Source organism: Lonchura striata, chromosome 14 (assembly GCF_046129695.1).
Source record: "Lonchura striata isolate bLonStr1 chromosome 14, bLonStr1.mat, whole genome shotgun sequence".
NCBI classification, from domain to species: domain Eukaryota; kingdom Metazoa; phylum Chordata; class Aves; order Passeriformes; family Estrildidae; genus Lonchura; species Lonchura striata.
The window spans coordinates 18463253-18487744 of record NC_134616.1 but is presented as its reverse complement, the minus strand read 5'-3'; the positions used below and the strand labels follow the sequence as shown (position 1 = coordinate 18487744).

At 53.9% G+C, this 24492-nt stretch overlaps 3 protein-coding genes across 4 annotated transcripts; 2 read left to right on the top strand and 1 right to left on the bottom strand.

The window, feature by feature from the left end:
- Nucleotides 1-98: 98 nt before the first annotated feature.
- On the top strand, nucleotides 99-7106 carry LOC110472688 (nuclear pore glycoprotein p62-like). The gene is made up of 12 exons (XM_077786593.1): nucleotides 99-376; nucleotides 1173-1558; nucleotides 2148-2255; nucleotides 2707-2838; nucleotides 3011-3115; nucleotides 3565-3673; nucleotides 3818-3962; nucleotides 4359-4408; nucleotides 4527-4661; nucleotides 5048-5159; nucleotides 5680-5746; nucleotides 6884-7106. Exons 1-12 carry the CDS (start codon nucleotides 99-101, stop codon nucleotides 6973-6975), a joined length of 1719 nt encoding a protein of 572 aa, XP_077642719.1. The 3' UTR covers nucleotides 6976-7106.
- Nucleotides 7107-8509: 1403 nt separating this feature from the next.
- RBM41 (RNA binding motif protein 41) lies at nucleotides 8510-16287 on the top strand. Of its 2 annotated transcripts, XM_021534479.3 has the most exons (7): nucleotides 8510-8574; nucleotides 9692-9808; nucleotides 9909-10101; nucleotides 12680-12884; nucleotides 13786-14156; nucleotides 14755-14902; nucleotides 15911-16287. In XM_021534479.3, exons 1-7 carry the CDS (start codon nucleotides 8567-8569, stop codon nucleotides 16066-16068), a joined length of 1200 nt encoding a protein of 399 aa, XP_021390154.1. In that variant the 5' UTR covers nucleotides 8510-8566; the 3' UTR covers nucleotides 16069-16287. The 2 variants fall into 2 exon arrangements, with proteins under 2 accessions (XP_021390154.1, XP_021390153.1); XM_021534478.3 differs by lacking the exon at nucleotides 8510-8574 and having other exon boundaries at nucleotides 8833-9808.
- A 270-nt stretch (nucleotides 16288-16557) lies between these two features.
- On the bottom strand, nucleotides 16558-22580 carry LOC110472631 (nuclear pore glycoprotein p62). The gene is made up of 12 exons (XM_077786591.1): nucleotides 22303-22580; nucleotides 21121-21506; nucleotides 20415-20525; nucleotides 19832-19963; nucleotides 19555-19659; nucleotides 18996-19104; nucleotides 18707-18851; nucleotides 18261-18310; nucleotides 18004-18138; nucleotides 17506-17617; nucleotides 17078-17144; nucleotides 16558-16768 (listed from the first exon to the last, which is right to left on the bottom strand). Exons 1-12 carry the CDS (start codon nucleotides 22578-22580, stop codon nucleotides 16677-16679), a joined length of 1722 nt encoding a protein of 573 aa, XP_077642717.1. The 3' UTR covers nucleotides 16558-16676.
- Between the last annotated feature and the right edge of the window lie 1912 nt (nucleotides 22581-24492).

The following is a 24492-nucleotide window of genomic DNA, read 5'->3' as shown; positions in this document are numbered from 1 at the left end:
GGGCGCGGAGGGCGGGAAGGCGCGGGCGGGCCCGGGCGGGGCCGGTGACGCCATCGCGGCGCTCCGGGCCCGGCCCGCGCCGCCGCCGCCGCCGCGCCATGAGCCAGTTCAGCTTCGGGGCGGCCGCGCCCGGCGGCGCCTTCGGCCTGGGCGCGCCCCGCGCCGCCGCCACCGCGGCCGCCGCCGGCTTCTCCTTCTCCGCGCCCGCCTCCACCGGCTTCAGCTTCGGCAGCGCCGCGCCGGCGGCGGGCGGCGGCCAGCCCGCCGGGCTCTTCTCCTTCAGCCGGCCGGGCACGGCCGCGCAGCCCGCGGGCTTCAGCTTCGGCTCGGCCGGCGCGGCCCCCGCGGCCCCGGCGGCCGCCGCCTTCCCGCTGGGGTGAGCGCCGGGCCGGGGAGGGCCGGGCGGAGGGAGCGCGGTCCCGGCGGGCCGGCCGAGGCTCGGCGGGCGCTCCGCCCCGAGCGAGCCGGGCCCGGCCCGGTGCCCGCCGCTCCCGGGCCCGGCACCGACCGCCCGCCGGGCGCTGCTCGGCGAGCCCCGGCGCTCCCCGGCCCCGCTGCCCAGGGCGGCCCTCGCACGCGTGGGAAGGAGAAGCTCCGCTTGTCCGCCCGGAACGGGGCTGCACACGCGGCACAGAAACGCTCGAGCTCTGTGCCGAGGAGGAAACGTCGTATTCCTTCTGCCCCGATCCGGAGTGCTCTGAACGTGTTCTCGGCACGCTGGGAGGGATCTGTCGCTCAGGAAAGGCTGCGGGTTCTGCAGCGGCTCTGCAGAACCGCTGCTGTCAAAGCTTGCCAGATGGGAGCTGTGGGAAGGGAGCTCAAATGGGGACGAGCAGCAAAAACCAGCCTTGGGTAGAGGGAGTGGAAAGAGGTGAGCTGAGAGAGATGGAGCAGCTTCACGTGTGCTGCCGTAAAATGTCCTGTGGTACCTGGCTGGGTGCAGGTAATGAAAGCAGGGTCACTAGAAAGAGCCCTAAGGGGGTATGGCAGGTGACAGCAGCTGGATGGAGTCTGTTGTCAGAACTGGGACACAAGCCTGCCCAGGTGTTTTTGCAGCCCTTTGAAAGGAGTTTTCTGCTGTCAGCAAATGGTCAGGGAGAAAGCCGGCCGTGAACTTGAGTGGATGTATGTCTCAAGCAGAGTGGTTTCCTTTCTTTCCTTTTCTTCCCCAGGGCAAACACACCAAAAGTGAACTTTGGAGCCAGCACCACCACTCCAGCTCCTGGGATCACGGGGGGCTTCTCTTTTGCTGCCCCTGTGGCAACCAGCACACCATCGAGTCAGGCAGCAGCCCCGTCTGGCTTTGCCTTTGGCTCAGGAGGCAGCAGCAGCAGCAGCACGGCTCCGTCTGGGACAACAGGAGGCTTCACCTTCTCCAGTGGCACCACGACTCAGGCGGGGACGGCCGGGTTCAGCATCGGCACCGCGGCTCCGCAGGCAACGTCCGCAGGGCTGAGCTTTGGCACGGCCCCTGCGGCTGCTGCCAGCACCAGCACGGCCACCCTGGCAGCTGCCAGCCCGGCAGCAGCGCCCTTCAGCCTCGGGGGGCAGCCCACAGGTGGGTGAGCTGCTGGAGGCTGTGCTGTGTGCAGCTGGGACACAGGCACACGGTTTGTGGGCACTGGGATGGGGCCCAGCCTCACCCCCGTGGCTCCAGCTGTGAAAAGCAGGGGAGCAGCACTGACAGCACTGAGCCACGGAGTGCCCAGGGGCACTGAGCAACCCCCAAAGGGAGCAGGGGGCACACAGGGCAGTGCATGAACAGGAGGGTATGGAAGCTGGGCTGAAGAACAAGAGGGGCTGACACTTGCAGCCTTCTGAGGTGTTCTGGTGCTGCTGTGTGTGGGTTGAAGCCTTCTGGAATTGCCTGGTGGCACTCTGTATCGTGGCTGTCTGGGCTGTCACACGGACTGTGACACAGCCTTGGGGGCAGCTGGAGGCTGGCAGCCTGTGGCATGGGCATGTCTGCAGGTACAACTGGGGCAAGGCTCTGCAGCCTCTGGCTTGTGCTGAGGCACAGTGGAGTGAGAGGGGCTGGAGCCAGAGGTGTTTGTGACAGGCCTGTCCAGGGTCTGCAGTACTGGGCAGCAAGTGCTCTTTGGCCTGCAGGAAGAAAGTGCATCTTTTCCTTCTGCACCTGGTTCCAGGTCTGACCTTTGCACTGCCTTCAACAGCAGCCACCAGTACAACCACAGCAACAACGACCACAAGCACCAGCCAGGCACCCATCCTGTCCTTTGGAACCAAGCTTGGAGGTAGGAAGCTGTTCTAGACAACGATTCCTTGAGGCTCTGGGGAGTCTGCTGTCCTCCTGGTAATAGTTGTCTGTTGGAAGCAGACAAATATACTGAGTGTGGAAAGGGGCCCCAAGCATGTGTTTCTGTGGGTTTGCCCTGGCAGTGGTGATAAGTGTCAGCTCCTGGAGCCTTTGGACAGCGTGTCCTGTGGTTCTGATTGTGTCCCACATGCCAGATTCTGTTCTGTGCTTGTTTGGGAGCACAGTGGGAGGGAGGCACAATCTTCAAGGGGTACATTGTGAAAGACAGGCAGGGAGGGAGAATAAGAGGAAAAGGAGGTGAAAATGCTGCCATGGCCAGGAGCTGGTGTGGCTGGGCAGTTTGTGTCCCCCTCCCTGCAGGGTTGTTGTGCAAGGGCTGGAAGCTCAGTGTGCTCTGCTTGTTCACATGGAGCTGTTTGTCCCTGCAGTCACATCCACAGCTGCCAGCACGGCCTCCACCACCAGCACCACCTCAGTGCTGGGCTCCACGGGGCCCTCCTTGTTTGCATCTGTGGCAACTTCCTCAGCCCCAGCCTCCTCCAGCACCTCGGGCCTCTCACGTGAGTCTCTCCAGGCAGGTTTGTCCCTGGGGCAGTAGAGGAGCAGCGTGGCTGCTGCTCCCTGGGGCTGCTGCTGCTGCAGGCAGAGGGCCAGCAGGCTGGGCACAGCTTTCCCAAGGGGCCCTGCATTCCACGGCTTATGCAACCTGTTAATGGTGTCTTCTCTTCACAGTGGGTGCCACTTCCACTGGTTCCACTGGGACAGCCAGTCTGGGGACACTTGGCTTTGGATTAAAAGTTCCTGCAACCACAGCTGCCACAACAAGCACTGCCACTGGTAGGAACAAGATGCTGAAAGGCACTGAAGAGAGGGGAGACTGAATTCAGTGCCCTGTAGGGGTGTAAAGAGCCATGTCAGGGTAGCAGCAGAGCAGTTGTGATTTGTAAAGCCCTCAAGTAACTGAAAAGAGCACAGTCTGTCCTCCTCGGATCCTTTTCCCTCTCTTTGTGAAAACACAGAATTCTCTCACTCACTGCAAAGGTGCAGGGGAGGAGCTGGGTGTGCTGGCAGTTATTGGTTCTGCAGTAAAGCATGAGGACATTGACAGGGCTGTGGGCTGGGATGTGTTCATTCCCTCCCTGACAGATGGAGCATTTGCAGTTGTTGCCTTCAGAGGGATGTACTGCAGCTCCTAGAGCCATGGGCAGTGCACCCTGGAGCTTTCTGTGCTTGGGAGGTACCAGGTGTGTCCCCTTCTGCTGCTTGACTTGAATCTCTTCCTGCAGGGACTACTTCTGCTTCTGGCTTTCCTTTGAATCTGAAGCCATTGACCACCACTGGTGCCGTTGGAGCTGTGACCTCCACAGCTGCCATAACCACAAGCACCACGCCCAGGTGGGCTTTTGTGACCACTGAGCATTCCCTGCCTGGGCCAGGAGCAGCTGCAGTGCTCAGGCTGGGGTCGGCAGGAGGAAGGGGAAATCAGGGAGTGTTGTGGTGTTTCTCTTTCCTGACCTCGTGTCCTGTGCTGCCCCTCAGTGCCCCCCCAGTGATGACTTATGCCCAGCTGGAGAGTTTGATCAACAAGTGGAGCCTGGAGCTGGAGGACCAAGAGAAGCACTTCCTCCATCAAGCCACACAAGTCAATGCCTGGGACCGCATGCTGATAGAGAACGGGGAGAAGGTGAGCTGACCTCCAGTGGAGCCTCACTCTGCCTGCCTGCCTCCTCAGAGCTCTCTGCTACAGGTGCAGCAAGCCATTCAGTGGGACTTGCTGCTTGTGAAATAGATGTGAGCTCCAGCTGGGTGCTTTTCACAGCCTCTCTGTGTGTCACTTCTGGCCCTTAGGCCTTGGAGTTGGAGATCTGTTCTGTGCCTTTGCTCTGTGATACCGAGTTCTCTTAGGGGGGATCATTCCAAGCTGAACCTCCCTTATTCCATCTTGGCTCTGTAAATCTTTATGTGGCCATCCCTTGTTTGCAGTAGAACTTGCATGCTGTGCTCTCTCCCTCACACCTCCCTTCTTTGGAGAGCTGCCTTCTTGGTTTTTAAGGTGCCATGGAATGTCTTCTGTTTGCAGATTACTTCTTTACACAGAGAAGTGGAGAAGGTGAAGGTTGACCAGAAGAGGTAGGAGACCTGGAGCACTTGAAATGATTTTATTTCTTCTCTGCATGGGCCTGCCTGGCTGTGTGACAGCTCTGCAGAGTCTGCAGCGTGAACGGGAAGCATTTGGCTCTCTTTGCAGACTGGATCAGGAACTGGACTTCATTCTGTCCCAGCAGAAGGAGCTGGAGGACTTGCTGTCCCCTCTGGAGGAGTCTGTGAAGGAGCAGAGCGGGACCATCTACCTGCAGCACGCAGATGAGGAACGGGAGAGGACGTGAGGCACAAACCTGTGGGGATGGGGGCCGAGCACTGGCCTGTGCCCACAGCCCTCAGCAGGAGTGGAGCTGGGATGGGTGTCAGGATTAACAATCAGTGCCTACCGTCAGATATTTATTCCTGGTTTATGCACGGCAACTTTAGATTTTACTCAGAGTCCTCCACTCTCTTGCTGGTCTGTCTCCATGTGTAGCTCAAGGGAGACAGAGCTTGGGAGTCCCCTCATGTGGGTGCTGGAGCCTCCCTGGGTGCAGCTCCCAGTCTCTGCCAGCCTGGGCTGCAGCTGTGGCAGCTGATGCTGATGGCCCACAGCTGGTGTGACTGTGAGCAGGCCCTCCAAGTTGGCTTTGACCATTCTGATCTTGGTTCCTGTGTGCTCTGCAGCTACAAACTGGCTGAAAACATCGATGCTCAGCTGAAGCGCATGGCACAAGATCTGAAGGACATTATTGATCACTTGAATACATCAGGAGGCCCAGCAGACTCGAGTGACCCGGTAAATGCAAGCTTTTATTTTATGTTGCTGAAGAGGCAAATGATATTGAAATAATTCTAACTCTTAATTTGTCCCCATGTGGATATTCCACTTATACTTTTTCTTCATACTATTTTTATATCCTCATAAAACAAGATCTGTATAACCAGCTCCTGATATCTTTTAAATTGATTTTGATGCTCCTTAGGGCTTTGCCCAGAAGCTTTTTTCTGCAAAAATTTCCTTTTAGTATTTTAGACTGAGTTTACCCACATTCATTTTGAATTTTGCCACCTTAAGCCTAAGGTTATGAATATTCTGCTGGTTCCTAGGTCTTAAATTAAGATAAGCCAAAGTCACAGACATGTTATCTAAACTGTTCAGTTTTCTTGCTGCTATGGAATAGCCAAGTAGCAGTGTTGCTGCACACACTTCCCTGGCTTAAGTGGCTGCTCTCTTGGGAAAGGCATAACTTTGCCTTTGACTCCTCCTGGTGTTTATGCCGTCTCGCAACTAACTTGCACCTTCTCTCTCTGCTCAGCTTCAGCAGATCTGTAAAATTCTGAATGCACACATGGATTCCCTGCAGTGGATTGACCAGAATTCAGGTGAGATTTGTCCTGCAGCCTTTTGGCAGTGTGAGTGGGAAGCAGGAGCTGTGTGTGAGTGTTCATCCCTGAATTCCTGAGGATGCCTGAGGAATCTTCCTCCTCAGCCTTCAGTGGCATTGTCCCTTCTGACATCTGCTTGAATTCTGCTGCTGTGCCTGATGAGAGGCCTCTGCTGGGAAGTTACTCCTGACAACTGGTATTTTTACCCAGAAAGCCCTCCTTGAATTGCGTCAGTACAAAGCAGAGAACTTGAAAACCTTATTCATTCTGTCAAACTAATGTTAAATAGTTCAGCTTCTAAAGATTGTGTGGTTTCTCTGTGGTGCAGGAAAATTGGTGAGGGAAATGTGTGTGTGTTGAGTGTTACTATCCCTCCCAGTCTGAAAACAGGAAGTCACATCCAGATAAGATGGAGCAGCCTGCCTTGATCTGCAGGTGGGGTAACTGCAGGAATAGTATGGGAATTTCACAACCTCCAAAGCTTGAGTTCCATTGCACACAGAGATGCACTCAGGAATAGGCACTTGACAGTGGAGTCATACTAAAACAAGACAGAAAAAAGGAAGTTTTCCCTCTGGAAGAGTGCCTCCTGGTGAGGGATTCTGGAATTTTGTGCCGTTTGGATTTTAACTGGTAGCAGCCACACGGGGGCACGGCAGAATAAAGCAGCTCTCCTCTCAGAGCCCCAGAGCCTAGTTACAGTGCTGTGAAATGCTCACACCTGGGGTAACAACTTGCGTGAAAGCAGACCTGCTCTTCTTCATGTTGGCTTAGGTCAGGGTCTAATTCGGTGTTTTCTTTCAGAACACTCCTGCTAAGCTTCCCATTCTAAACATGCCTTTTTCAGCAAATCTGGTACAGCTCCTGTGCAACCTGAATTTACATAATGTGTGTAAAAATAGCTATCTGTTTGCTTTAAACTTTCCTAGAAAGGAGACAAATTTTTTCTTTTGCCATTAAATAACGAAAACATTGTCTTATTGGTAGTACTTTGGGTTGTGTTTTCCTCCTGCTTTATCCACTGACAAATCTGAGTGACTGTCAGCAAGGAATTATTTTTCTTTCTGCAGGCAAAACTGTGCAGGGTTGTGTTCTGGGGTGACTGTGACATTTAATCCCTTGTTTCTGCCACAGCTGTGCTACAGAGGAAGGTGGAAGAGGTGACCAAGGTTTGTGAGAGTCGCCGCAAGGAGCAGGAGCGCAGCTTTCGGATCACCTTTGATTGAGACATTCCCAAGTTCAAAGGATGAACATAAAACCTCCACAGAAAACAGAGGTGTTTGGGAGCTGAGGACTGAAACAATGACCTGGTTTTATTTCTTTTTTTACAATAAAATGTGCTGTTTGTTCAAAGCCAGTCTTTGTGGTGTTGGACTGGATTTCACGTGCTCCTATCAGAAACTGGATGAAGTCTGCAGGAAGTGTGTACTCCTTGTGCTTTAGCTGTGCCTGCAGACTGGTGAGGTAACAGAAATGCTGTCTTGGAGGACTCCTGCGTGCTTTTGCAGGAGGAGGCTGCAGAGGTGGCTTATGTGAGAAGCTCCAGAAGCTTCCACCATGTCCAGCAGGGCCAGTCCCTGGTGGCTCCAAATGATGGACAGAGTTGCTGGCCAGGGCTGGGCCAGTTAGATATGGTGGTAATGACTCTGTGAAACAGCTTTTTAAGAAGAAATAAATACAAATTTGATGCTCAGTTGTAATTGCAGCCAGAGAAGAGAGGGGTGAAAATCTGTGAGGGGAACAGCTCTGCAGACACCAAGGTTAGTGAAGGAGGGAGGGAAAAAGGTGTTCCAGGTGCTGGGGCTGAGATTGCTCTGCAGCCTGTGGTGAGGACCATGGTGAAGCAGCTGTGCTCCTGCAGCCCATGGAGGAGCCCCATGCCAGAGCAGGGGCATGCCTGACAGGAGGCTGAGCCTGTGGCTGAGGTGCCCTGCTCCCAGGCTGGAGCAGCCTGTCCTGGAAGGACTCTGTGGCAGAGTGCCCCACACTGCAGCAGTCTGAGGGGGCTGTTGCCCATGGGATGGACTTCTCACATCAGAGAAGTTCAGAGAACTGTCTCCCATGGGGAGGACCCCACAGTGCAGCAGGGGAAATACTGCTGTCCCTGAGCACCAGGAAAACCAGGGGTGACAAACTGACCATAACCCCCATTCCCATCTCTCTATGAACTGATAATAAGCCCCATTCCTGTGTCTCTATGAACTGCTCATGACCCCCGTTCCCATCTCCCTATGAACTGACCATAACCCTGATTCCTGTCTCCCTTTGAACTGACCATAACCCCAATTCCTGTCTCCCTTTGAACTGACCATAACCCCAATTCCTGTCTCCCTTTGAACTGACCATAACCCCCGTTCCTGTGTCTCTATGAACTGACCATAACCCCCATCTCCGTATGAACTGACCATAGCCCCATTCCCGTCTCCCTGCGCTGCTGGGGTACGAGGGACGGGTAGGCGAAGGTGTTTCTAAGGGCTGATTTTACTTCCCATTACCCCGCTGTGCTTCAGTTATCAAAAAACTCCGTTCCCATCTCCGCCTTAAGCCCTTTGCCCGTGACGACACTCGACGCGAGATCCCTTCCGGTCCGTGTCTCAAGCCGCGAATTCTGCGCTAAGTGTCGTGCGTTCGGCCGCGGAGGGGAGCGGCTGTCCCCGGGGCGCCGGGCACACCGTGCGGCTCTGCCGGGCGGGGCAGCGCTGCGGGCAGCGCTCGGCTCGGCTCGGCTCGGCTCGGCTCGGCTCGGCTCGGCTCGGCTCCTCCCGGGGCGGCTCCCGGCGGGCGCTGCCGGGGCCCGGCGTGCGGAGCGGCGGGGCCATGCGCCGGTGAGCGGGGCAGGAGCGGGGCGGCCCGGCCCCGCTGCGGCGGTGCGGGAGCGCCTGCGGTGGAGGATCTGGGGTCTGGCTGCTCCGCGCAGCACGGACCCCGGAAAGGGAAAAGCGCTGCTGGAATTCACCGTTTCTCCTCGGCGTCGCGGTTTCACTTTCCTCCCTGTCTCATTTGGAGCTGGCAGTGTCTGCTGTGGAAAATGCGTGTTTTATGATTGGCTTTTCGCAAATTAATGTTATATGTATAATGTTAGAAAGTTATGGTGTATTAATTCTCTTAAGGACTCTGTTAAATATAGTTTTAGGTTACAACATAATGTTGAAATAGAAATCTGTGATGTAGGATTTTTTTACTAGCTCAAGCAAGACATGAGGTAATCAAAAAGCTCTTCACACAGAGGTGACAGTGACTTGGGGCCCATGAAGAGCTACTGCCTCCTTATCAGAAAAGACAGTCTTCCACCTTCTCTCCATCTTTATGGAACCACCGGGATTAAGGGGAAGAAGTTGACAAAAAACAGAAAAGTTCTTAATTTGCAAGGAATTTATGCATCATGTAGGATATATATGAATATGCAACAGGCTATTGCATTTAAGGTTATTCCTTTGTTCACAAAGTATGCTTTTTGTGACTTAAGTGTCCAAGAGCATCCATAATTCTTTGCTTTATATTGTTTTGTTATGGTCCTAACTCTAAACTTTATTTCTCTAATTGTGTTACTATTTTTATAACCATTTTATTATTATTAAACACTTAAAATTTTAAAAACCAAATAATGGGTGTTTTTCACACTGGCTAGATGCTGATGCAAGACGATTTCGGTCAATAAAAATTATGGCGTGTGATTTTAAAGTAAACAAACAACCCCCACACCAATATAAAAACACCCAGAGGCTCCTTGGGGTACTTTTATGTTCTCCAAGGAATCCCAAATTTGTTGACTTTTCTAGTAATGTTAAAGGGAGCTGTGGTCAAGTAGTTTTGGTTTCTTGTTTTTTTAAAATCCCATAAAACCAGCGCAAGAGGTGGAGGAGCTGTAGCAAGGATGTGTTTTGAGCAGTGTTTCCTCTATTGCCTGACTGCCCATGCCTGTGCTGTGGTTGTGTGCCCCAGGGTGAACAGCAGCCTGTCCAGTGATGAGCTTCTCCTGGAAGACTTGGAGACAGAAGGAGAGAGGCAGCTGAAGAGCCTCCTTCACCAGCAGCTTGACACCACTGTCTCCATCGAGCAGTAAGTGTGGTCTGGCCCAGGTGTGGTCTGAGCAGCCCCTTGCTGTCCCCAGTTCCTCAGTGCTGAGCTGTCTGTGCTGGCGTGTTCCTTTGGCTCACAGGTGCAAGTCAAAACGGAGATGCTTTGCTCCTGCAGCTTTTTACAAACCTTTCGGAGAAGAGGCTGCGGGGGCTTTGACCCTGCCACAGTTCCAGGCCCTGCAGGAGAGTGACAGAGAAACCTCGTCTCTCCGGGAGCTGGGGCTCTCCGACTCGGAGATCCTGCTCTGGAAGAACCGGGACTCGGCAAGGAAGGTGGGCATGCTCTGCTCTCACCTGAGCGTGGTCAGGTTCCTCTAACCCCGTGGCTCTCTGGTAGAAAATTCCAGTCCTTTGTAAGCCTTTGGTAAAGAATGGCCTCTCCTTGTATCCCTTGCCTTTAGCCCAGCACTATCCTACATTTCTTCTGGCCTCTTTTCTTTGGTGGAATGGTCAATGTTAAAAGATATGGTGGAGACAGGAGTGGGTCCTTTGGAACACAGCAGGATGTGAGGGTATTCCTGCCTTTGCCTTGATCTCAAATAAATCATTTCACCTCTTTATACCTGTGTATGAAGGATTTAAAGGCCAGAAGAGAAGGAGAAAATATTTCAAAGCATCTCAAATCCTCCTTTGAGTATCCTGATAAATCCCTGGATCCCATTGCTGATTTGGGATGGCTGTTTGTAGGGGGTGTTCTCCTTAGGGGCTTGCATGTCCTTCAGGGGCTCTGGGACAGCCACATGAAAATAGTGCAGAGCTGTCAGACCACTGTGTGGTCTGTGCCACCACCACTGTGTGGTGGCAGTGCCTTGGTGCCTCCTTGGATGCTCTTCCAGCAGGTTTCTCCCCTTCCCCCACTTTCACCCTTTTTTTTCACATTCCAGAGTCAAGAGGCTTTTGTGGTTGTCTGTATCAGGTGCATTGGAGTGTCCTGCTCTTAATCTGCCAAACTAGAAAATGCAAAACAGGAGTTGGGCTGATCCTTGGCTTCCTTTTGTCTCCTGTTCCTGAGTGATAGCTGTGTGCAGGAGAGTTGTCTGTGGAGAGTTGTCTGTGGTCATCAGTGCTTTGCCTCTTTTCAGCTGAAATCATTCCTTGCTTTGGTATTTAAATGGAAATCCAACCGTGGTGTGGCCTGATTAAAGCTTGGTGCAGAGAGGAGTGGTGTTAATTTAAGAATGAAAATCAATGTCGTCAGTACTAGCTGTTATATTTAGTATGAAATGTATTCTGGGATGTTCAGGAATAATTACTTGTATGGAAAACACTACTCTGACAGAAAATAAGGCTGACATCAGGGTATGTCTTCTACAGAAGAAGACATATTTATAACAGAAGAGAAGAATATAAGAGAAAAATATTTAGGGAGAAAGCCTAAGTCAGTCAAAGCCTATGCAGCTTTGGAGGTGGAGGCCCTGAGTGAAAGATTCCATCATGAGTGATGAATAATGTCAGCTGAAACAGAGAGAACTTCAGATTGCCTGGGGAGCTCTTGGCAAAGTACTGAGTGCGGATTTCTGTTATTTTCAGCTGCTAAGTGGCAGCTTTTTTGAAAACAAAGTACAACAAATGATTTCCGGGAATTGCTTTTCCGTATAAACAGCCTTTTGTGCCTCAGGGAAGCTGTGAAATGGTGAATGGAAGAAGCTGTGCAGATGTGGGGCAGAGGTACCATGGGAAACTCTGTTAGGCTGTGCTCAGTGCAGGGAGAAAGCCTTGTTTCTTGCCTGAGGCAGAAGGATCTGCCACAGGAATTCTCAAACTCAATTTGAGAACAGAAAATCCACCCACAGCCCCATCAAAGTGTGTTCTGTGTCCTGATGGAGGTGGATGGGGGAGCAGAAGTGCCCTTTCAGCAGCTGGGCTGTGTCTGTGTGCTTTGGCAGCATGAAGTGTTGGTGCAGGGAGGTTTGTGTACCCAGGGATGCTCCTTGCTCACAGCTGAGCTGCGGGGGCTGTGCTGCAGCTCCTCTGTGGTTTCTGGAAGCTGGCTCAGTGATGCTGGTTGGGGTTTAGTCCTCAGTATAAACCTCCCCTCGGGTGCCAAACAGCAGCTAGTTTGTTCAGCAAACAAGGTTTTCAGGGTCACAGACTAAGAGCTTGGTGGAAACTTGAGCTCAGGGATGCTGTAGGTGTGGGGAAGGAATTGCCAGAGGATGGCTGTGCAGTCACTGAAGGTGGCTGTGGAAAATGGCTGGAATCAGAGGCAGCAGGGACAGAGGAGACAGGCCGGGGAGAGGGAAGCAGCACAGACAGGTCATGAGAAAGGAGCTGTTTCTCCACTGTCCTCAAGAACTGAGCTTGCTGGTGGTTGCATTTGTCCCACCCTTGCAGTAACAGGTGCCTGGGGATGGTTCCTAATTGCAGCCAGGGCGGGGCTGGGGCTGTGTGCGACCAGGGACCTCATAAAATGGGAAAGCTGGACAGGACAGAATGCACATCCAACCAACATGATCAATGCAATGTTCTCCCTTTATTCCAGAGAATATGGCAGTTTTTATACACTTCTATATAGTTTACAGTTTACAAAGGCACTCTGATTGGCACGCTAACATTGTTTACCTTTGCCTTAAGGTGGTCAGGCTTTTCACACTGCAGCTCTACTCTAATTCACACTCGGATAGCTCATTACTTTGTAGTTACCTTGACATAATTTCTAACTGCACCACAACTGAATTCTCAGTGCATCAAAGGCTCCTAGGCCCCACCAAGGCTTATCAGGGCCTGTCTGAGGGGTGGCCCAGTTCCCACTCCAAACATAAGTCATGCCCTCTCTCTCAGAAATCCTGTAACAGCTGTGCCTTTGCCTCTGGCCCTGCCGTGGCTGAGCCAAGCCGTGCTTGTTTTGCAGGGCCCTGGGCTGGGGGCTGCCCCGGAGGCCACGCAGGAGCGGCTGGATGCCATCCAGGAGAAGCTGGAGGAGCGGCGGCGCATCCTGGCGCTGCCGCAGAGGTTTGCGGGCAGCAAGCAGCTGAGCCGGCGCGAGATGGAGATCGAGAGGGCCCTTTTCCAGGGAACGGACCGCCACTCCTTCCTCAGGGCGCTCTACCACCAAGGTCCTGCCCAGGGCTCTTCCCGCCATGGCTGCAGCACACAGAGCCAGCCCGCGGCGGGGCCCAGCACGTTTCTGCCTCTGTCCCTGAGGATGTGGTTCTGCTTTGGTGCTGTGTGGGAGGAGATATTTTCCTCTCTTATGGGAGCAGACAGAGATTTGCCTCTCTGAAGGGTTTATAGAGGCTTTTAAAGTCTGTTTCTGGAGAGTGTGGATCTCCTTGAGGTGTTGCATGTAGTGCAGGGCAGCTCGGGGTGTGGGAGAGGAGCTGGGGTGAAGCTTTGGTAGAGCCTCGAGGCCTGAGTTACACAAAATGCCTGTGTGGGGCTGGAGAGTGTTCCTTCTCTGCAGGGGGTGAAGGAAGCAAAGGTACAGAGCAGGTAAGAGGAGGAATGACTTGTTAAAGCTTCATCCTCAAAGGGGTCCAGTTGAAGGTTGGGAGATGCTGCTCTCATGTTTGTCCTCATTTCCATTAAAAAGAATTAAAAGAGATCATTGATCAGTCCATGTCATGGACCTTCTTTAAACTCAGGAGCTTAATCTGATGTTCTTGAAAGCCAAATGTTCCTATTCCATGTAGTGGTACAGGAAGGCAGCGTGGCCCATCCTTGCTGCATGTGCAGGAGGGGGAAGGTGTGTTGAAGGAGTCACTGGAAAGTGCTGAAATGTGGCTGCAGATAATGTGAGGGCATCTCTGAGAAGAGCTCTGATGTAGCACAGGTGGAACTGCTGCTCTCTGCAGGTTCATCCTGAGCTGGGGACCCAGCACTTGCTAGGGCTGCTCTTGTTTTAAAAAACCTCAGAGCCTCGGGTGAAACAGGGTTTCTCTGTTCTGTGTCTCCTTGCAGTCTGTGTGTTTTCCAGGTTATTTGTGGTAGTTACCATGTATGTCTCTTATGAATTAGATGACACTCAGAAGAGTGGAACAGATGAAAAGGACCCCATGGTTCATCTGGAGAGTGTTTACCAAGAGCTGCTGAGCAAGAAGTGCCCTGAAAAAGTCCAGTCTGCTACAAGTGACCCCTGCTTGTCCTCGACCCCACAGGGGGCTATAAGTGGGGAGTCACCACTTCCAGACCAGGAGGAGCAAGCAGAACAGGCAGCAAGTCCCAGTGTTTCTGCAACAGAGCCCCACCAGTCCCCTCCAAGGCCTGTGGTTATCAAAGAGCCAGTCGAGTTTGTCCCTGAAGAGGAGATCCTCAAGAATCGCCTCTCAGAGGAGGAACTCCGGAAAATACCCAGGTTCTCATCCTACCATCCAGGGGAGCCCAGCAAGGTAAGCTGAGGTGAATCAGGATTTATCCTTGCTCAGCAGGATGCCCTGAAGCTGTGTCAGTAGGCAAAGGCTTTTCTTTGCTGTTGCCTTGAAGTTGCTGGGCTGATCCTCCAGGCCAAGTGGGAGAGCAGCCTCCACTCTAGGGGGAATAAGGGTCCCTGGGCTCTGATGGGAAGTCACCAGCCTGGCAAAGAGTTGTACTTGTGAGCCCAGCCCAGCCCTCCCTGACTCTAGCAGGTCACCTGTCAAGATGTGCTCTGTCTGTTTGGGCCTGGCTGAGGCCTGCTGTCACCTTACTCAAACTGTTCTGTCTGGTAGCTGGAGATTATTGTGTTTTATAAATAAATGGAATGAACTGAATAAGCTGAACTGTTTTATAATAAACTTGAAACTGTCAGTGCTTGATGCAGGCAGGCAGGGTGATGCCTTGAGCTCGAAGCTGCCATTCTCTGTACACCCACCTGTCCTCTAAATGCCATCATTAGCACATGGGTATGAGGGTTGAGCTAATTCACACCTCGAGCTGTACAGATTTAGGACAAGGCTGAAAGGTGTCATTGCATGGCAAAGGCTGGCTGACACTCTGTGTCTGTTACAGGTGCTGTATTTGAAGAACCTGGGCCCCCGAGTGACGGTGAAGGACCTGGTGTCCTTGTTTGCTCGCTTCCAGGAGGAGGACAGCCCCCTGATCCAGTTCCGCCTCCTGAGCGGCCGCATGAGGGGTCAGGCCTTCATCACCTTCCCTGGTGAGTTGCTGCCCCGTGCTTCTCAGTCCTTCCCTGACTCCAAAGGTGTCACATCCTCCTGCAGGGCACTGTGCTGCTGCCAAGCCTGCTTTCCAAGGAGAAGCAGGGGAATTCACTCCCTTCTCTTCCTGTTGTGCCATGGTCCGTTCCCTGGGTTGGAAGGGGATTTACCAGAGCAGAAGCGATGTGGTCTGCCATGTGCAATGTTCATTCAGCAGGCAGCCTTGATTTATTAAAAAAAAACAAATGGATATTGATCTAGTACCAATATCTAACTGTGACAGACAAAAACTCTCTAACAGTTTAAAGTTAGAAAGTGTGTGTTTATTTGACGCTGGGCATGTGCGGGATAGCTCCCAAATACACACTGCGCCTTCCAGGTGATTACAGAGTCCTTTTATCCATACAAGTATTGAATACACAAAATACAAATACATATTTATAATTTTGGTACATCCCATTCTTCGCTTCGTGTGCTAATCATTTCAAAAGCTATTAAGTATGTGGAGTTTGTTCCTTGAAATGGGTCAGTGGTCCCTTTCATGGGGAGGGGTTTTAAAATGAGGAAGTCAATGAAGTCTTCCTTGTTCTGACTTTTCTACCTTTTCAATGCAAATATGACAAATGAACTCTTGGTAGCATTCCCATTCTTTGTTTTCAATTGGTTTCAGAACAGAGGAGGCCCACAATTGTCTTATGTTTCTAAAAGCTGTTTGTCGGTTTCTGTAGTCTTCATTATAAACCCAGCTAACTAAACAGTGTGCTGACAAGCAATCAATTATTAGTTAACTACTAACTTTTAACTTCATCAAGGCCTACTCATTTATTATAATTAACTCTAGTAAGGCTATCTCTAACTAAAATCTTAGTGCTTCTAAAATCTCTAAATTCCTTAAAATTTACATTTCAGCCTGGCTGCACTAGAGCAGGCTGAGTGGCCACCAGATGGGAACACCCATGGGTGACCAGGTGCTGGGTGTCCTGTGCCCACTGTGCCTCTCGTTGCAGACGTGGGGTCGGCCCAGAGCGCCCTGCAGCTGCTGAACGGGTACAAGCTGCAGGGGAAGCCCCTGGTCATCGCCTTTGGGAAAAGCAGGAAGCATTTGCCAGAGGCTGACTCTGCCAGCCCCAGCTCCTCTGCGGCAGAGAACGCTCCTGCCACGTGAGGGATGGAGAACCAGCAACCTTGTGGAGTTCACCGAGCTGTGGGAAAGCTGTGCTGGAACCTGGGACAATGCAGGACTGTTGGGAGCAACGTGCAGGTCCAGCAATCTGAGTGGGGAGAGCTGGGGACTGGGCTCTTCTTGAGAGCTGGGCAGTGCCTGAACACTGTTGTGGTAAGGAGGGAGGGAAGAGGCCAAGTAAATAAATGCACTTATTGTGGATTTAGTTATTTCCTTAGTTTGTGCTTATTGATGTTTATAGTCCTCAAGGCATCTAGAGCCAAGTGTGCTGCATTCTGCTGCTCCAGGACTGTCCACACTTCAGTCCTGGTGGCCTCCCAGCCCAGCTGGTGCCCCTGGAGACAGAGACTGCCCTGAGCCCTCCACAGCAGTGTTTGTGTATCTCAGCAGACTACAGGCAGAGCTAAAGCACAGAGACCACATTTCCTCCACAAACTTCAGGCAGCTTCTCCTGTCCAAAACAACATGACCTTTGGAACGAACAACACATTTTATTGCAAAAAGATACAAAGCCAGGTCACCATTTCAGACCTCAAAGACCTCTACAGTATGTGGAGGTGTTACAATCATTCCTTGAACATGGGAATGTCTCAATCAAAGGTGATCCGAAAGCTGCGCTCCTGCTCCTTGCGGCGACTCTCACAAACCTTGGTCACCTCTTCCACCTTTCTCTGCAGCACAGCTGTGGCAGAAACAGGAATTAATGTCAGTCACCCCAGAACACAACCCTGTGGAGTTTTGCTTGCAGGACAAAGATAAACATTCAAGTGGGGCATTTTTGGTAAAACACTGCAGTTGTCAGGAGTAACTTCCCAGCAGAGGCCTCTCATCAGGCACAGCAGCAGAATTCAAGCAGATGTAGGAAGGGACAATGCCACTGAAGGGTGAGGAGGAAGATTCCTCAGGCATCCTCAGGAATTCAGGGGTGAACACTCACACACAGCTCCTGCTTCCCACTCACACTGCCAAAAGGCTGCAGGACAAATCTCACCTGAATTCTGGTCAATCCACTGCAGGGAATCCATGTGTGCATTCAGAATTTTACAGATCTGCTGAAGCTGAGCAGAGAGAGAAGGTGCAAGTCAGTTGTGAGACGGCATAAACACCAGGAGGAGTCAAAGGCAAAGTTATGCCTTTTCCAAGAGAGCAGCCACTTAAGCCAGGGAAGTGTGTGCAGCAACACTGCTACTTGGCTATTCCATAGCAGCAAGAAAACTGAACAGTTTAGATAACATGCCTGTGACTTTGGCTTATTTTAATCTAGACCTAGGAACTAGCAGAATATTCATAACCTTAGGCTTGAGGTGTCAAAATTCAAAATGAATGTGGATAAACTCAGTCTGCAATACTGAACTTCTCAGCAAAGCCATAAGGAGCATCACGATAATATAAATAATAAAAATAGAAGCTGGAACTTACTGGGTCACTCGTGTCTGCTGGGCCCCTTGATGTGTTCAGGTGCTCTGTGATGTCCTTCAAATCTTGTGCCATGCGCTTCAGCTGAGCATCGATGTTTTCAGCCAGTTTGTAGCTGCAGAGCACACAGGAACCAAGATCAGAATGGTCAAAGCCAACTTGGAGGGCCTGCTCACAGTCACACCAGCTGTGGGCCATCAGCATCAGCTGCCACAGCTGCAGCCCAGGCTGGCAGAGACTGGGAACAGCACCCAGGGAGGCTCCAGCACCCACATGAGGGGACTCCCAAGCTCTGTCTCCCTTGAGCTACACATGGAGACAGACCAGCAAGAGAGTGGAGGACTCTGAGTAAAATCTAAAGTTGCCGTGCATAAACCAGGAATAAATATCTGACGGCAGGCACTGGTTGTTAATCCTGACACCCATCCCAGCTCCACTCCTGCTGAGGGCTGTGGGCACAGGCCAGTGCTCAGCCCCCATCCCCACAGGTTTGTGCCTCACGTCCTCTCCCGTTCCTCATCTGCGTGCTGCAGGTAGATGGTCCCGCTCTGCTCCTTCACAGACTCCTCCAGAGGGGACAGCAAGTCCTCCAGCTCCTTATGCTGGGACAGAATGAAGTCCAGTTCCTGATCCAGTCTGCAAAGAGAAAGAGCCAAATGCTTCCCGTTCACGCTGCAGACTCTGCAGAGCTGTCACACAGCCAGGCAGGCCCATGCAGAGAAGAAATAAAATCATTTCAAGTGCTCCAGGTCTCCTACCTCTTCTGGTCAACCTTCACCTTCTCCACTTCTCTGTGTAAAGAAGTAATCTGCAAACAGAAGACATTCCATGGCACCTTAAAAACCAAGAAGGCAGCTCTCCAAAGAAGGGAGGTGTGAGGGAGAGAGCACAGCATGCAAGTTCTACTGCAAACAAGGGATGGCCACATAAAGATTTACAGAGCCAAGATGGAATAAGGGAGGTTCAGCTTGGAATGATCCCCCCTAAGAGAACTCGGTATCACAGAGCAAAGGCACAGAACAGATCTCCAACTCCAAGGCCTAAGGGCCAGAAGTGACACACAGAGAGGCTGTGAAAAGCACCCAGCTGGAGCTCACATCTATTTCACAAGCAGCAAGTCCCACTGAATGGCTTGCTGCACCTGTAGCAGAGAGCTCTGAGGAGGCAGGCAGGCAGAGTGAGGCTCCACTGGAGGTCAGCTCACCTTCTCCCCGTTCTCTATCAGCATGCGGTCCCAGGCGTTGACTTGTGTGGCTTGATGGAGGAAGTGCTTCTCTTGGTCCTCCAGCTCCAGGCTCCACTTGTTGATCAAACTCTCCAGCTGGGCATAAGTCATCACTGGGGGGGCACTGAGGGGCAGCACAGGACACGAGGTCAGGAAAGAGAAACACCACAGCACTCCCTGATTTCCCCTTCCTCCTGCCGACCCCAGCCTGAGCACTGCAGCTGCTCCTGGCCCAGGCAGGGAATGCTCAGTGGTCACAAAAGCCCACCTGGGCGTGGTGCTTGTGGTTATGGCAGCTGTGGAGGTCACAGCTCCAACGGCACCAGTGGTGGTCAATGGCTTCAGATTCAAAGGAAAGCCAGAAGCAGAAGTAGTCCCTGCAGGAAGAGAGTCAAGTCAAGCAGCAGAAGGGGACACACCTGGTACCTCCCAAGCACAGAAAGCTCCAGGGTGCACTGCCCATGGCTCTAGGAGCTGCAGTACATCCCCTCTGAAGGCAACAACTGCAAATGCTCCATCTGTCAGGGAGGGAATGAACACATCCCAGCCCACAGCCCTGTCAATGTCCTCATGCTTTACTGCAGAACCAATAACTGCCAGCACACCCAGCTCCTCCCCTGCACCTTTGCAGTGAGTGAGAGAATTCTGTGTTTTCACAAAGAGAGGGAAAAGGATCCGAGGAGGACAGACTGTGCTCTTTTCAGTTACTTGAGGGCTTTACAAATCACAACTGCTCTGCTGCTACCCTGACATGGCTCTTTACACCCCTACAGGGCACTGAATTCAGTCTCCCCTCTCTTCAGTGCCTTTCAGCATCTTGTTCCTACCAGTGGCAGTGCTTGTTGTGGCAGCTGTGGTTGCAGGAACTTTTAATCCAAAGCCAAGTGTCCCCAGACTGGCTGTCCCAGTGGAACCAGTGGAAGTGGCACCCACTGTGAAGAGAAGACACCATTAACAGGTTGCATAAGCCGTGGAATGCAGGGCCCCTTGGGAAAGCTGTGCCCAGCCTGCTGGCCCTCTGCCTGCAGCAGCAGCAGCCCCAGGGAGCAGCAGCCACGCTGCTCCTCTACTGCCCCAGGGACAAACCTGCCTGGAGAGACTCACGTGAGAGGCCCGAGGTGCTGGAGGAGGCTGGGGCTGAGGAAGTTGCCACAGATGCAAACAAGGAGGGCCCCGTGGAGCCCAGCACTGAGGTGGTGCTGGTGGTGGAGGCCGTGCTGGCAGCTGTGGATGTGACTGCAGGGACAAACAGCTCCATGTGAACAAGCAGAGCACACTGAGCTTCCAGCCCTTGCACAACAACCCTGCAGGGAGGGGGACACAAACTGCCCAGCCACACCAGCTCCTGGCCATGGCAGCATTTTCACCTCCTTTTCCTCTTACTCTCCCTCCCTGCCTGTCTTTCACAATGTACCCCTTGAAGATTGTGCCTCCCTCCCACTGTGCTCCCAAACAAGCACAGAACAGAATCTGGCATGTGGGACACAATCAGAACCACAGGACACGCTGTCCAAAGGCTCCAGGAGCTGACACAGATCACCACTGCCAGGGCAAACCCACAGGAACACATGCTTGGGGCCCCTTTCCACACTCAGTATATTTGTCTGATTCCCACAGACAACTATTACCAGGAGGACAGCAGACTCCCCAAAGCCTCAAGGAATCGTTGTCTAGAACAGCTTCCTACCTCCAAGCTTGGTTCCAAAGGACAGGATGGGTGCCTGGCTGGTGCTTGTGGTCGTTGTTGCTGTGGTTGTACTGGTGGCTGCTGTTGAAGGCAGTGCCCCAAAGGTCAGACCTGGAACCAGAAGCAAAAGGAAAAGATGCACTTTCCTCCTGCAGGCCAAAGAGCACTTGCTGCCCAGTACTGCAGACCCTGGACAGGCCTGTCACGAACACCTCTGGCTCCAGCCCCACTCACTCCACTGTGCCTCAGCACAAGGCAGAGGCTGCAGAGCCTTGCCCCATTTGCACCTGCAGACATGCCCATGCCACAGGCTGCCAGCCTCCAGCTGCCCCCAAGGCTGTGTCACAGTCCGTGTGACAGCCCAGATAGCCACAATACAGAGTGCCACCAGACAATTCCAGAAGGCCTCAACCCACACACAGCAACACCGGAACACCTCAGAAGGCTGCAAGTGTCAGCCCCTCTTGTTCTTCAGCCCAGCTTCCATACCCTCCTGTTCATGCACTGCCCTGTGTGCCCCCTGCTCCCTTTGGGGGTTGCTCAGTGCCCCTGGGCACTCCGTGGCTCAGTGCTGTCAGTGCTGCTCCCCTGCTTTTCACAGCTGGACCCACGGGGGTGAGGCTGGGCCACAGCCCCATCCCAGTGCCCACAAACCGTGTGCCTGTGTCCCAGCTGCACACAGCACAGCCTCCAGCAGCTCACCCACCTGTGGGCTGCCCCCCGAGGCTGAAGGGCGCTGCTGCCGGGCTGGCAGCTGCCAGGGTGGCCGTGCTGGTGCTGGCAGCAGCCGCAGGGGCCGTGCCAAAGCTCAGCCCTGCGGACGTCGCCTGCGGAGCCGCGGTGCCGATGCTGAACCCGGCTGTCCCTGCCTGAGTCGTGGTGCCACTGGAGAAGGTGAAGCCTCCTGTTGTCCCAGACGGAGCCGTGCTGCTGCTGCTGCTGCCTCCTGAGCCAAAGGCAAAGCCAGACGGGGCTGCTGCCTGACTCGACGGCGTGCTGGTTGCCACAGGGGCAGCAAAAGAGAAGCCCCCCGTGATCCCAGGAGCTGGAGTGGTGGTGCTGGCTCCAAAGTTCACTTTTGGTGTGTTTGCCCTGGGGAAGAAAAGGAAAGAAAGGAAACCACTCTGCTTGAGACACACATCCACTCAAGTTCACGGCCGGCTTTCTCCCTGACCATTTGCTGACAGCAGAAAACTCCTTTCAAAGGGCTGCAAAAACACCTGGGCAGGCTTGTGTCCCAGTTCTGACAACAGACTCCATCCAGCTGCTGTCACCTGCCATCCCCCCTTAGGGCTCTTTCTAGTGACCCTCCCTTCATTACCTGCACCCAGCCAGGTACCACAGGACATTTTACGGCAGCACACGTGAAGCTGCTCCATCTCTCTCAGCTCACCTCTTTCCACTCCCTCTACCCAAGGCTGGCTTTTGCTGCTCGTCCCCATTTGAGCTCCCTTCCCACAGCTCCCATCTGGCAAGCTTTGACAGCAGCGGTTCTGCAGAGCCGCTGCAGAACCCGCAGCCTTTCCTGAGCGACAGATCCCTCCCAGCGTGCCGAGAACACGTTCAGAGCACTCCGGATCGGGGCAGAAGGAATACGACGTTTCCTCCTCGGCACAGAGCTCGAGCGTTTCTGTGCCGCGTGTGCAGCCCCGTTCCGGGCGGACAAGCGGAGCTTCTCCTCCCCACGCGTGCGAGGGCCGCCCTGGGCAGCGGGGCCGGGGAGCGCCGGGGCTCGCCGAGCAGCGCCCGGCGGGCGGTCGGTGCCGGGCCCGGGAGCGGCGGGCACCGGGCCGGGCCCGGCTCGCTCGGGGCGGAGCGCCCGCCGAGCCTCGGCCGGCCCGCCGGGACCGCGCTCCCTCCGCCCGGCCCTCCCCGGCCCGGCGCTCACCCCAGCGGGAAGGCGGCGGCCGCCGGGGCCGCGGGGGCCGCGCCGGCCGAGCCGAAGCTGAAGCCCGCGGGCTGCGCGGCCGTGCCCGGCCGGCTGAAGGAGAAGAGCCCGGCGGGCTGGCCGCCGCCCGCCGCCGGCGCGGCGCTGCCGAAGCTGAAGCCGGTGGAGGCGGGCGCGGAGAAGGAGAAGCCGGCGGCGGCCGCGGTGGCGGCGGCGCGGGGCGCGCCCAGGCCGAAGGCGCCGCCGGGCGCGGCCGCCCCGAAGCTGAACTGGCTCATGGCGCGGCGGCGGCGGCGGCGCGGGCCGGGCCCGGAGCGCCGCGATGGCGTCACCGGCCCCGCCCGGGCCCGCCCGCGCCTTCCCGCCCTCCGCGCCCATTGGCCGGCGCGGCCGCCACTCGCGGCAGGGCGGCTCCCATTGGCTGTCGGGCCGAGAGGGGCGGGGCGAGCCGGCGTTGCTGTGGGGACGGGGGACGCGGCTGCGGGACCGGGTGCGGGACGGGGACAGAGGGAGGGACAGGGACAGAGGGGGGGGACAGGGACAGCGGGAGGGACAGGGACAGAGGGGGGGGACAGGGACAGCGGGAGGGACAGGGGACAGCGGGAGGGACAGGGACAGAGGGGGGGACAGGGACAGCGGGAGGGACAGGGACACCGGGAGGGACAGGGACAGAGGGGGGGACAGGGACAGAGGGAGGGACAGGGACAGAGGGGGGGACAGGGACAGAGGGAGGGACAGGGACAGCGGGAGGGACAGGGACAGAGGGGGGGACGGGGACAGAGGGCGGGGACAGGGACAGCGGGAGGGACAGGGACACCGGGCAGGACAGGGGACACCGGGTGGGACAGGGGACACCGGGCAGGGACAGGGGACACCGGGCTAGGATTGGGGACACTGGGCTGGGATAGGGACAGCGGGAGGGACAGGGGAGACCGGGCGGGACTGGGGACACCGGGCAGGCCTGGGAATGCCAGGCTGGGCTCTGGGACAGGTGACACAGGGCGGGGATTGGGGACAGAGGGTCAGGGTGCAGGCCGGGGGACACCGGGCCGGGGTGCGGGACAGGAACTCATACCTGCCAACACAGGTCTCATCCAAACAGGCCATATGAAATAAGGAACTTTTTCAGTGCCTGCTTTCTTTGATCACTGCCTCACCCCTTTTTTCCAGTTTAGTATAACAGCCTTTCATTCCAGAGGAATCTATCCATTTAAACTAGATAATTTCTAGAGAACTGAGTGGGTTTCAGTTAAATGTGCTGATTGGCTTACATTCCAATGGCAAAACTTCTGATAGGAAAATGAATTTATTGTTGAGAACTTTTGACCTTTTGCAGAACAAGGAGCTTTACTTCCTCACCAAAAATTTCCAGTCAAATGCTAAGCAAAAAGAGCTGCTAGAGTTTGGACAATTATCTGGATATTACTGAAGGAAAATTATTTTCTCTGATCAACAAATTCCAGGGTGCAACCAGTTCATATGGCTCAATGGCTGTTAGCTGTTGAAGTTCAGCATTCCATAAAGCCAGATAAGATAGCTTTATCATTAAGTAGAAAGGAAACCAGCTGGCTCTGAGGGCCAAGAAGTAAGTTTTTATAACCTAGAAACCAGGTAATAAAGGCACTTTTCAACAGAGAAGGAAGCAATGTCAAAGTTAGCAGCATTGTCTAAAGATAAAGACCTACAAATGTGTTGGAAAATTCAGTGCAAACACATGTGCAGTACTTGTGGCTGCTGGAAAAATGATAGTTACATTTCTCTTTTAAACCCCTACATGCCGGAATTTTACCTTGTGCTTCAGGACACCAACACAAATGATGCCTAGAGAGAAGTTCTCCTAACACTGTTTCCTTGTAAGTCCTGCCTGTGCTGGTGCCTTCCCTTGGAATCAGCTGTTCCCAGTGGGCTGTGCTGCACACAAGGGTTAAGCTGCGTTTCTCTGTGCACTCCTCTGGGATTACCCCACCTTCTCAGGTGCCCTTGGGTCAGAGATACCAGGCTCTGAAGGTAGAATCAGTGCTGAGGACTGTTCTGCACTGCGGTTGGAGCTATCAACAAGGTCAAGTTGACCTGCATTCCATATCAAAATCGCTCCTGTGGAGAAAAAAAAAAGACAGGTTATTGTCACAGGGACTCAGAGGGGAACAGAAGGCCCAGTGTATGACATTGGAAGCAAGGACAGGTTACACA

Coding starts and splice junctions, on each gene's coding strand:
- LOC110472631 (XM_077786591.1), bottom strand. CDS start 22,580: ATGAGCCAGTTCAGCTTCGGGGCGGCCGCGCCCGGCGGCGCCTTCGGC. Junction 19,660..19,831: donor CAGCACCTCGGGCCTCTCAC/GTGAGTCTCTCC, acceptor TTCTCTTCACAG/TGGGTGCCACTTCCACTGGT. Junction 18,311..18,706: donor TGATAGAGAACGGGGAGAAG/GTGAGCTGACCT, acceptor TTCTGTTTGCAG/ATTACTTCTTTACACAGAGA.
- RBM41 (XM_021534478.3), top strand. CDS start 9,624: ATGTGTTTTGAGCAGTGTTTCCTCTATTGCCTGACTGCCCATGCCTGT. Junction 10,102..12,679: donor ACCGGGACTCGGCAAGGAAG/GTGGGCATGCTC, acceptor CTTGTTTTGCAG/GGCCCTGGGCTGGGGGCTGC. Junction 12,885..13,785: donor CAGGGCGCTCTACCACCAAG/GTCCTGCCCAGG, acceptor CTTATGAATTAG/ATGACACTCAGAAGAGTGGA.
- LOC110472688 (XM_077786593.1), top strand. CDS start 99: ATGAGCCAGTTCAGCTTCGGGGCGGCCGCGCCCGGCGGCGCCTTCGGC. Junction 377..1,172: donor GCCGCCGCCTTCCCGCTGGG/GTGAGCGCCGGG, acceptor TTTCTTCCCCAG/GGCAAACACACCAAAAGTGA. Junction 3,674..3,817: donor ACCACAAGCACCACGCCCAG/GTGGGCTTTTGT, acceptor GCTGCCCCTCAG/TGCCCCCCCAGTGATGACTT.